Below are 13,222 nucleotides of genomic sequence, written 5' to 3'. Positions count from 1 at the left end.
ACTACACAGATTGCAAGAAATAATGAACACTGAAAAGAAAAAATTATGATAAAACGCCGAATGTCGTCATATATTTCGATCACAGAAGTGTGTATTCATGTATTGCATATGTTTCAGAGTACAAATTATAGGAATTCGAAACTTAGGACTTTGGCTCCGAACATATACCAGTGTTTGTAGTTAGATAGGTAACCAACCCACCAACCAACAAACAAACAAACAAACAAACACTAAGTATTTTGTTGTTATTATTATTATTGTTATTATTATTATATTATTTAGGCATATTATTTAGCTCATTTACTTGTTAATTATCATGAAATAAATTAATTGAATTGAATTATTGTCATTATTAATATTATACATTTATTTATTTAGTTCATTGTTTGCTTTTGTATTTGTAATGTTTACTTTTAATATTATTATAATTTATCTTGTATTGTTGTTAGTGCTTGGCTGTTATTGGCCTTTTTGGCTGTTGCCAAGCACATAAATACATGATTGTTATTATTTATCGCGTATTTAACAATGCAGTTAGTCGTTAATATTATATACCGCTGAATGATAGAATAATAAATTTATAACAATTTGGAAAGAATATGCAATGAATCAGTTGTAGCTTGATTTAAGGTATTACTCAAGCAACTTCAGTCTAGTTGCCGTTCTACATGCAAAGGTTTCAACCGGAGACCTTCGCACACGAATCAGAAATTCTGACACTCGCTCCCTAAGTTCGACCAGAGTGTCTACTGAGAAGTCAACATTCACTTTGTCAGGAAACAACCAACCTCTTTGGAACCAAAATGTTCACTTCCACGTTCACAACAGCCACAAGTTAACAAGTTAACCCTATCCTAAAGCAGATGTTCCCAGTTGAGACCCTCACAAAGCAGGACTCGTAAGAAATACAAGAGTCATAACCCCACATTCATCATCAGAAATGCTCGATTACTGAAATGACGTCATTACAATCCATTCGTCTATCATTCCGTCAATTGATTCCAGGATAACCGACTTTTATAAGTCTATTAATAAACTTCTCAACAAATCACTATCATTATTATCACCACTATACTAAAAAGAACGCCTCAACTACAAGTTGCTCTCTACGTGCCAACAGTTAACACCTTTCCAGCTTATGTACCTGCATTGAGTACCTGGTGCATGTCTGCATAGCTTAACCAGTGGCTGAAGTGTGGAAGTGCGCTGGTCTGCAGTTTGTACATCGAATTTGAGGGCTGAGACCCGGGAGATGAATTCTCAAAGGAGAGAGCTAAGCTTTCACGTTCACCGCGGGTGGAATTACCCAACACACATTTGATTATTCATCACACAACATAGAGACCTGCCTCTAAGTATCTCTTCAGCAATGTTCCTTTACGCAAGTGCATTCAATTTCAACCGTCCTGTTTCTATTTGCCTCACATACAAAGAAAACAGGTTAGGAAATGTATGCATAGTGTAACAATTCTGGCCCATTCGTCAATATTTGATCTTCAATATTTCTGAATGGCGCCAGAGACGTCAAAGATGAGGATTCCCCTGTGGTTACGTACTAAGTCCCTACTGGGTGGGGAATCTCCCTGTGTTACTCCCCACCTAGTTTCTTTGGCGAAGTACCGCATATGAGGCATCAATAATAAGGGTCGAAGTTACATCAGTCCTGATTATTGGGGCCATGTGTTGGCAACTAACAACGTATTAACACGACACGACATTACAATCCAGAAGACAGAAACCGACATCTTACTGCCGTGAGAACTTCAAATCTCAGATGATGCAATTTCTTATTCTTACGACTCAACCACTGTAGTTTATACAGCATTTTTGTGGTGTTCGAGAAATAAACAAGACCATGACAAAAATTTTAAAAAATAAACAATTAAACTAGTAACCTCGAATAAGTTGAAATTATGTTGTTAAGGGCAGAGTTTTCTTGGTCGAAAGACGTGTTTCGTCGTTGTATATTTCTATATGAAGACAAGTATTCCCAGAGTTCCGTGTGACTTGAGACAAGAGTACATACATTACAGTATCCCGTTCATTTCCTTGGACATTACTCCATCAAGCAGTCTGGACGCATCTCTGCGTGTCAGTTTGAATTACTTCTTTTTCTTGCCCTTCTCTAGCGAAACAAACACACAAGACAGTATCCACTTCCTTCTTGTTCCCACTCAACTTCATCAGCAAAATTCTCACCGACACAATATATAATCTAAGTGGGGAGAGACTCGGGAATTGGAAAAAAGTTAAAAACATCGACGTTGACAACGGAAAAGAAACAAAAGACAGAGACGGAGCGTTCATTTCCAACGAATACGTGTTCAAAGACTAGGGATATGCTATTTCCGTTTCCTCAAACACATCACTCAAAGCACAAATATTGTTTTGCTTTGTCCTTTTTTTCCCGTTACCTGAAATAAACTTCCTAGAACTTGTATTATCCCGAATATAAACCAATATGAAAATAGGAAATGTCTAGATTGAAAAAAGGGAACTGCTGTATGCCTCCGAAATCGTATAAAATAACCTAAACAATGTAAAGAAATTTCTGCCTAAGTTTTGATAGCATTCACGTACATGCGAATAAATAATTTCGTAGTGAAATAATTACAAATTGGTCTGAGGTTCATTATGAGAAGTTCATAACCTGAAAAGTGTGCACTGTGTTATAAAAGAATTTCTTAAAATGTGTTCCTACTCACAAAAATTTTATGGCTGAAACTAAAAAAATACCGTAACAAACCTTTGGGTTTCATTATTATGAACTGGAGTAATCTGCTCCATTGAGTTTGAAATGTACTGTTATTGAATCGCATGAAATATAAAGCGATTGAAAAATGTATTTTACAGATGAAAATCACACTAATCCTACAATTTCGTCCAAAAACACCTTTTATTTACTTAATATTTCACAACATTCGATGATGAACTTCTACTAGATGAACAGAAACGGCAAACGTCACAAAGTAATTACAATTTCAATAATTGAAAAACAAATTCAAACTTTTTTTAAAGATTCGGCAAATGTAACGTAAGACCAGCGATTGTCAATGGGACCAAAATCATTGACATGCTTATAAAATTGCTACTCAACCCAATAAAGTGTTTTCCGTGCTCGGGGTTCAGTCCACAAAATTCTGTAACCATATTCAACGGAATTCCCGGCGAAAGTTGCCTAAAAATCAAGTAGCTGTCTCGTGTTCGTTCGCTAGTTAATAAATGCACTCATTACGACTTTGCATACCGCATTATTCATTACTGCAGACACGAATCTTTAATTCGAAAGCTAATTACGGTACATATATCACGCTGCATAGAAACAAGAATAATTTTCTTTGTACTTCGTTAATTACAGAACCTAAAAAAATTTTAACACCAATTTTTTTAACATTCAAGGCATTCTGTGTGATACACCCACAAATCTTTTCCATCTTTTGCGTGTTCTTAACAGGCCAATGACGGTCGACTTCAGCTTGGTGTAAAACAGAGGTCACTGTGCACATTTACCAGTGCAACGCCCACCCCCCAGTACCAAATGTAATCGAAATATATCTAGTAAACCTACATTTTGGAGACGATACTTGCGAACCTGCACCATCTCCCCACTTTGCGTTCATTTTAGGCACAACGGGAACATAATACATAAACGTTTATTTGCGAAAACGCCAGTGGAACTGTAATTTGCATTCTATAAAGCATGCTCGTAAATAATGTACAATACTAGAAACCTTAATTCGTGAGATGCGTACTTAGTAGTTCATCGTGTTTTGACAGCACCACGACTAGACAGTATCAACGGAGACCGTTTCTGTGCAAAGATACAGAGCACCGCCATTTAGGGCGACTTACGAGTGCCAAGCAGAGCTAAAATGTGGACAGCAACAACCTTGTCACTCCAGATAAATGGTACTGCAACGTAACTGTGACGCAGACACAGTGAGATTTACGAGAACAGTAGTTATCCTGGAAATCGGCTTGGAGTTATTACACGACAGTGTTAAAATGGCAATGCTGCCCACACTCAACACGAGACTGCGTCTACAACCCGTAATATAAAATTCCAGATATTTAAAACAAATAAAACACTAAACTGAGCATAACATTTTAACATGGAAAAATCATATAAATTACAAAAATAATTCAGTTATATTACAACGTGACGTTGTTTTTTATATAGCCTACTACAGACAACCACACCAGGAATTAAAACAACTGACATCTGGGATGTTACGCGGTATAGTCTGGTAGAAACTAACCGACGTTTCAGAGGTTTGTATTGCCCCTATCATCAGGGAAATCAGCACTCATCGCCCTGATGCCTACGTTAAGATCTTCCAAGTGGTCTCTGACCTCTGTATTTCATGACCAAATTCTCTATGGATTTCTGATCTCTCCCATGGCCACCCATTTTGCCCTCTTCACTTCATATGGTATTTAAAGACACAATTATACACTTTGCTCAACACTTAACAAGAGTCTGGAATAAAAATTTATCCACTAAGGTAGTCTAATATTCGTATGTGAAGACACAAAAAACTAAACACGTAATTCGTTAATAACAAAGAAAATGTAGTGTGTTAGGATAGCATTAATTAATTAATTAATAATTGCGTTATATAATGTCGTAAAAATAATTACATAAAAATTAACATCCCTGAAACATAAATGAAATATCTGTATTATATTCAATCTTGCTTCCTAAACAACGTTTTATTAACTATGGGTTCAAGATAAACACACATCATTTGCGTTACTTTGCGAAATCAGCCAGCTTCTTCATACTCAGAAGTTTTACCTTGGAAAGAAATATTCTACCATGTGCAATGTCCTAATGAAATAAATATCTCTTCATATGCACTCCATCTTGGACACAAAGTAATATCAGCTTTTCTTATTAATTCATTTTTATTATATATACATATATTTAAATCTTGTCACTACGTACAATAACACAGACTTAGAAATGAAGAATACTCACAGGCGACGTGCATGTGGCTGGCTACAATCTCTGTGTGGAATGTTGGTGCGTCGGCCGACACTTCGCAACGGTACCTGCCAGCAAGTTCTATCGGCACGTCACGGAGGACCACCTGGTTCGCCCCGGACTTACTCACCTGTAACATCCCAGACTCGTATTCATCACAACATTAACAACTAAGTTAGGGGTACAAGATATGAAACCACTTTCCTTTGTCCCACTTGTAACTCTGAACGTTCACAGGCAGAATTTTATACGAAGTTTACTACTGTCTTCTCGTTCGTTGCGCCGTGCAGACTGGCAGAAGTTTGCAGACGTGTCAGAGGTGTTTGTTCCCTCCATATTCAGGGCGAACGACCTCGGAAACGTCGGTAAACTATCAGACAACGCAGAGTAGCAACCCAGAAGACATATTCCCGCAGTGAAAGTTTTAAATCTCACACGATTATGTATTATTTAATGACTCTGCTCTAACAGAAATTATACATGTAGTCTGGTAGAAGTTTTCCGACGTTTAAGAGGTTCTTGCTGCGATGGCAGAGGCAGTGAGTACCTCTAAAACGTCAGTAAACTTCTACCAGATTGCACGGCGCAACAAGCCAGAAGATAACCATCACCAGAAATTATACAACTTATGAGATAGAAACATGATCATGAATGGTGGGCAGGCAAAACCTAATTTAAGGCATTGTCTCGAAATAGCCATAATCGGGTTAACAACTGTTATCTGATTTGGAAGGCAATTAAGTTTCACCGACGTTATGGACCTATGCAGTCGCATAGAAGAAGACAGTTTACACGAAATTAAATTTAATATAAGACTGTAAAAGTTTGATTTTTTTTTTAAAAAAAATTCAACTTTAAATTATTCTCACATATCTCTTCATACATGTTCTTCAATTATAGTCGCTTTCCTCTGATTTTTGATAATTACTCATAATCATAATTTTTTAGAGATATCCATAAATCGTTAAACATAAAAACTCTGTACAGTCACAACAACCACCTCACTCCGAAAATAGCAGTTAAAAAGACAGCTATCAAGAGATACGTTCCACGATAACTTCAAATACCGTACATTTAACGAGCATCCAGTGTCAAAACAATCTACTTTCGATGCATCGAACAGATACGGGACTACGGTGTAATCCTTGTCACTCCCAGCCAGCACAATTCACTTGGAAAAATTACCATTCAACAGCCAGCGAACCGTGTTCTGTTTCATGTCTCTGTCATATCACACACGCCTACCTCGTTACTTTGGTTAGTTCACACGTCTATGGTATTCGTTAATTGTTCATTAGTTAAGTACTGTGTTTTATGTCCTATGTTTATGCACCAGTGATCATGGTGGTGATTATGAATGAAAGATTTAATGTGAAACTGTAATGCACCATAAATCACTGTGGAACTTTTTTCGGTTTTAATTCTATTTAAGCCACTATCAGTTTTAGACCAGCACAGAAGCAAGATAGACTATAGATTTAATTCGATATTTTTAGTTCCAAACGTACTTTTGATTAATTACTTTTACTTAAGCTTTAATTATTATTCCTTGTGTATTTCATTTATTTATTGAGTTCTTGCTACTTTTATTTTACTTCATTCTTCTATTTTCTCACAATTGTCCTAAAAGTATATAAGAGTAAAAACACGGAAAAACAATTATTTTCAAATCTGATTTGACTGTTAATTGCCACACTTTCTGCATCATTAAGGCCAGCATTCCAGTTTCTTGTTAAGGAGATACCTAGGTAAAATCTCGGCCCGGAGACCGTTGACTTAGATTTTTCGTGGTTTTCATCAGTCCCTCAAACAAATGCCGGGATAATATTTTAAGTTAGATCGTTACCGCTTCCTACCACATCCTTTCCAATTCATTATGTATCAATCATAGTCTGCACTACTGGTAGCTGCGTTAATTAAATTATAAATAAGACATCGCTGGATGATTACATAGACAAATGGCGGACCCCCAAACCTTTTAATTCGTTACAGAAAAAAGTTATTGACAGATATAAGAAGAATGTTCCAGTGGTGGATAACATGTTAAACTTCAAAATCATTCGTTAGAACAGATGAAGATAGTAAAAATGTTGAATATTTGCTGAATGTTTTAATACTAAACATGAAATTGATAGTATTAAAATATATATTAAAATTGTCCGTCAATCACAATAAAGTAATATAAGATAATTAAATGGTTAAAATATTATCCTTTGTTCCGCATCGAATACTCGATTTACATATGCGGAACAAAGGATAATATTTTAACCATTTAATTATCTTATATTACTTTATTGTGATTGACGGACAATTTTAATATATATTTTAATACTATTTTAAATAAAATCACAATATGACGCACCTACAATATCTTATGAAATTGATGTTCTTTAAATGACATTTATTATCAACTCCTAATATATTTAATCTATAATATCGAAAAAATTGTCATCACATCAGAGTACATCAACTGGAAGAATTGGCTTTGCCAATTAGCTGATCTGTAGATTACAGCAGATAATCTGTTAATGGTTTATATCAACAGGCTGTAAATCTACATTACTGTCTAAGGTCACTAGATTTAATCATATTAGTGTACACGCAATCAACAGACCATCTTCAATTCCACTGTATTAGAAGTACTAAATATTTAAACCTTTTAGATTCACGACCTCCGACCTCCGCGTGTAATCACCACAGATTGACGCAACTAGCCACCGCATGACTGCGCCAAACGCCAGTGACCTGAGGTATGCGAATTATAGATGAACTCATTTAACCATACACATGCATACAAGCAGGCATCTCAGATCCCCGGAGATAATTTAATGTGGGACACAAAACAAAAATATTTTCCATCACACTTAGAAAATCTCAAATGCAAACATGTTCACAATATGGAGCCAGTATACAATCAGTAATCAATTCCTTACATACCACGAAAGAAGCAATTTTTAAAGAGTTTACGGACTGCATGTATGGCGACTGTTGACCGAATGCTCAAATTTAAATTGTAAAATTAGCTACGTATACAAATTGGCTCAAAGAAAACTTAAAACTATAAATTCTAACTAAGCCTAACATTACTCATGGGGAGATCAATAATTCATAGTCTTCACCAAATATTATTAGTATAATCAATTGTTGATACTGGAATATGGCACCATGAACAGTTAAGAAATTAATACAAAACTTGTGTTGGAAAGTTTGAAATGGAAGGATAATATTAACATTGAGCTCAGGGAAATATGGCAGGAGGGTGTTAATTCTATCAGTCCGATTTGGGATAGGGACCAGTGCTGGGCTTTTAAGAACACGGTAATGAATATTTTGGTTCCATAAACGAATAGATGTGCTTACACTTGGCTTCCCAACATGGACTCTGCTCCATAGAAGTAGTAATTATTAATGAAGTCTACTTGGAGATCTGTTTACTAAAACTAAGATCTCCTGAAAATTGACTGGAATTTGAAAGATGTTTTCGTCTGGGTAGTTGGGTCCTGATGATGGACGCAGGGAGGACCTCTGAAACGTCGGTAAACTTCTACCAGAGTGCACGGCTCAACAACCAAAAGGCAGCTAGCTTCAAGTGTGTATTATTTGCATAAATACCAAAGTTTTAAAATTTTACAATATTGTATTTTCTTTCGTTTGCTCGATTTCATGTATAATGGAACTTCAGAATTTAGAAACGATATAAGCAATAAGGAAGTGTCTAAAGAGATATGATATGAGAACAGTAAAACACTAAATACAGTCATTCATGAGACATCTACCTAAACAATTGCACACTTCGTTATCCATTCTACTAATTACATGGTGTTACATATAAAATTAGTGAACACTGATATTTTTCTGAAGTACGGCAATATAAAAGCAACTGACACTAAGATCAGTTTCAAAATAATATTCTTCTCAAAATATTTCTTATCTGCTGTGCTTAAATGAAACATTTATATTCAGAGCTCTTAATTTATTGACGTATTTAAACCTCCAACGTTGAAGGTTCAACCAAGTAGTAATAACTCGAAATAACACCTCAGGTAGCTATAAATAAAATTATGAATACGTAACAAAGCAAATCAAAATATCCGCTGAATTCGTACATATATTTTTACTAAGTAACATTGTTCTTTGTTTATCTATACATGAAAATATGACTAATTTATAAAAGTCCTACAAACGCGTTTTCGTTGTACGTCTGTACATCAGCGAAAGGGGTGGAGTTATAAAATGAATGGAGGTTACTTATACTGTTTTATGTGAATGGGAAACAGGACATGTTGCACAGCTGCGTGTCCTGTTGTGAATCAGGTATTAAACATATGGTACACTTCTATAAGCCATCGATCTCCGAACAGAATATGGTAGCCATTACAGTAGACAAACTACATGCAATTACGTTTATATAGCGGTACAAAATATGCAGTAAGATAATGATACAGATTTTTTGATTGAAATATAAAATTCACTTAAAAGGGGAACATCTGTCAATTAAGTGTGACATTACGGCGCGTATTAACGTAATTATTATAGTAAATTCATTATTGTAAATCGTAGTGTAGTAACCAGCTATTTTACACATTCTATGACCTGATTGTAAATTTAAGCCTGAACCATTTTATAAAGGAAAAACGTAGTATATCCAAACTTAACATGATATTTATACACTTCCGTTCTTATTTGGCTTCCTAAGCCTGAGTGTTAAAAAACAGTTGCTAAAATCCGGGAGAGTTAAAATGAATTTCAGATTTAAAATACGTGCCACTGAATTTCCATTCTGAAATTTCGTGCGATAATTTCAATCAGCATTCGCTTACTAAAATTTGTCTTGAACGGAAACAAAACCCCTTATACAAATTTTGTAAAGGAAAACATATTTTTTTAAGAGTGCCTCCGACATGGGAGTCATAACATTTCACACTCCTTTTACAGAGAAACGAAAACCAGCTTTTTATCAGCATTCATGTTAATAATTGTTATAGTTTTGTAAAATCAATATCACTATACGCATAAAACTTCATACACATCGAAATAAACTCGTACTTACATCTACGTTAACACCGGGTAAAGGGAACACCCGAGTATGAGGCAGTTCCTTGGGGACGTAGCGAAAAAATTCTTGTCTACCCTTGTACCACTTGACAGTGTACAGTGGGTCGCCCTCCAGGTCGTATGAGCACTGCAGGGTCACCGTGTCACCCGGGGTTACCGCTACTGGTACTGTAACCGCAACGTCGCGCAAACCACCAACACCTGCAGACAAAAAATTATGTCAGGATCAAACCTAACCTCAAAAACCTGATTTCAATTAAAATCCATGAGAAAATTCTTTGTATTTGGCATAGTCAGGTGTAATTTTTACGGTTCTTGACACTGTAATGTTAGTTTTTTTTAATATAAACATGAAAATCAACAACAGACCCCAATGTGAAGGATTTTCTTAGGTGGCTTATAGTTCACCACCTGTTAAACAATTCTCTGTTCTGAAGAAATCCCCAAAAATTCAATACCATGGTTATCAAATTCTCTTAACCTTTTACTCCAATTTTAAAACAGGTGAATACAATTCACATCCTCACTTACTATTCCTTTAAGAATCATATTAACATTTATCCCGTTGCAACAAGTATGGAACATATAAAATTTATTTTTTCACCACCATAGCATCGATTTCACTTCTTGCTACAACAGACGCCACTTCTGCTTTCTCAGCATCACACGAACGGCGTACATTTCGTGACGGACATTGGCTATTATATTTGGAGTACACAGGCTTACACGGTACGGTAAGTCTCCTTTTGCATTTTTGTCATTAAAATTCCAGCGTAAGGTTACAATTTAGCCTGCACTAGGTATACGCGTTAGTGTGTTACGACACAATTACCTTGACCGTCCGTACGCGTGTATCTAGGTTCTTTATTTACCAGGGTAATACCGGCTGGCATTCGCATGACACGCACCATAATTTGCTCTTGCGAGGAGCGTGATCATGGCACATACCTGTATGTTCCACAGCAAATGATACTTCCAGGAACATGCATAGCTCCAAGGTTTGTCAGGAATATTTTAATAACCGACGGGAGAGCAATGTAGAGCAAAGCTACATTGTACCCAATTATCCGTCCAGAATTCAGAGGCTACCGAACGTTCTGACAGCAAAATTTAATGTAAATTTTTATTCAAATTATGGTTTTAACGATACAATATATAAAATATCAGCTCTGTTATCGGGTGAGTCCATGCGTTTGTCATAATGTGACACTTCCTGCTGTTAAAATAGATATTGAAAGTTCTCCCAATTCTTCCACAACACAGGACTTAGCCTTTGTAGACAATTCTTTAATGACGGCAATTTTCGAAGCTTGACAAGAATTATGACCGTGTTTCAGGGCGTTTATACAATATAAATGATTATTTTGACACTAGAAGTTTAATTCCGGAAAGGTGGATCGGACAGTCTTGTGCATAAAGAACTAATCCCAATAAGATGCCGCTAGTATCAGGGAGCGAATTAAGGAAAAGTTTTAGGAACCTCTTTTCTGTAATTTCCAGCTTTGGAGAGACCGCCATCTCCTCAGACAACAGCTTTCGAAGGAAGCGAAATGCATGTTTCGACGCCCAAACCACTTGGAATGTAATTAAGATTTAATATAAACAAGGGCCCAGTAATAATAGCATCCATTTTGTAACCAAGAATATTGAATAAGTCAATTTTTTTCACTAAATTCAAATCTACAAAAATATATTTACTGTTGTTTTCTCTTAAATGTAATTACTCGTGCGCCCTCTAATCTCCAAATTCATCACCCTACTTACATCAGACTTTGTATCAAAACCTTCACAACCGCAACTAAAATAACACTTTAAATATTGTTGTAATTATTTCCTCTTATATTTCCCCCTTTCCCCCCTCTCTCTCTCGTATCGTTTATCATTATTCTTATGTTTTTATTACTCTTGTATTTTTTCTGTATTACCTGTATTTCTTCACATCCTGATCGTAATCATAACCATTAATCTTACTTTAATCGTCATCCTTATCATCATTATTCATTTGAAACTTATCTTTTCCGTATTTTTCTAATTTTACTTGTTCATTTAATATTTAAGATAATATACTATAATGTTCCAATTAATATTTTCTAGTGAAATTTGTCATAGCCCTTTACTTATATATTCTACTTTCGAACACAGATGTATCACATGCAAAACGTGGCATTGGGCTTGTTTAAATTCATAATAATACTAAAAATATGTACGAATGCTTCAAAAATCTACTGAAACTTGCTTTTGAAAAGGTATACGGATATTAAATCTGAAATCAATACTTTAAGGAACACTGACATAAAACGATATGACGTAATTTTCGATCTTTTTTCGCCTGAACACTTCTGCATTACGTATTACGAGTAAAGGTAACAGCCTCCATTTTATTTCTTAACTTCAAATGGAGTTTATTAAAGTTATTCAAAAAAATCTGTGAAATGGAACAAGTTGAAATATGTTTAGAACTGTGACACGCGTGTTACCGTTTAAGTCTGTATTTTACTAATACAAAATAACAGTTCGTATGTCGGAATTACAACGGAACTATCTCAACTAAATTTAAATTCGACCAATATTTCAAACTTCCCACACCTTACTGCCTTTCCGACTTTGGCAATGAACCATGTCAGACAAATAGTCCACCATGACCTCACAAATGGCGTTTTCCCATCGAACTATATTTACTTCTATGAAACCGTTGTGTCACTCTCAGTCATAATGCAATGTGAAGTGTATCAGATACGATGTCAAAGTCCAACTGTACTGTGTTCTCAAAGTTGAAATACGAGCTCCTTGTTTGAATGTTTCCCAAAAACACACATATAGCAGTGTTGCCAAATTTACATATGGTACAAGGTTATATATAAAAAAACATACCTTTCGATGAAATACAATCATTTCGTTGGACGTTTCACTTGAAAAAAAAATTCGTGTGTTCAGAGCTTTCATTCCAATAAATAAGTAAACAGTTTATGAGTCACCTTAGTCCAATTCTGCTTCTACTGTATTAAACTGTAATGCATATTTCACATTATGTACTACATACATTTTAAATGAATATTAAAAACGCTGACAGAAATATGTGTTTTAATTCAGTGTGTTCATATGTGAATATTTTTCAGTTATAAACAAAATAAATTTGACAGTGGCATCGGTAATTACGTCATTTCATTTTTGTCCTCTACA

The 13,222-nt window shown here is 35.3% G+C and overlaps 1 protein-coding gene across 5 annotated transcripts in view; it reads right to left on the bottom strand.

Annotated features, from left to right (window-relative positions):
* The window catches only part of LOC110827975 (uncharacterized), a 289,498-nt gene that overhangs the window by 109,081 nt on the left and 167,195 nt on the right, over positions 1-13,222 (bottom strand). For all 5 annotated transcript variants that reach the window (XM_087354845.1, XM_087354847.1, XM_087354846.1 and 2 more), the window contains 2 exons: positions 10,038-10,243; positions 4,982-5,117 (listed from right to left, as the gene is read on the bottom strand). In XM_087354845.1, the coding sequence (XP_087210971.1) occupies positions 4,982-5,117; positions 10,038-10,243 (342 nt within the window). The remainder of the gene's footprint in view (positions 1-4,981; positions 5,118-10,037; positions 10,244-13,222) is intronic.

This window comes from Zootermopsis nevadensis, unplaced genomic scaffold, assembly GCF_977971745.1.
Source record: "Zootermopsis nevadensis isolate Lab colony 2312 unplaced genomic scaffold, Znev_1.0 Znev_ptg000024l, whole genome shotgun sequence".
Classification (NCBI taxonomy): Eukaryota; Metazoa; Arthropoda; class Insecta; order Blattodea; family Termopsidae; genus Zootermopsis; species Zootermopsis nevadensis.
Note: the sequence above shows the minus strand (reverse complement) of the source record. Positions and strands in the feature narration are given on the sequence as shown.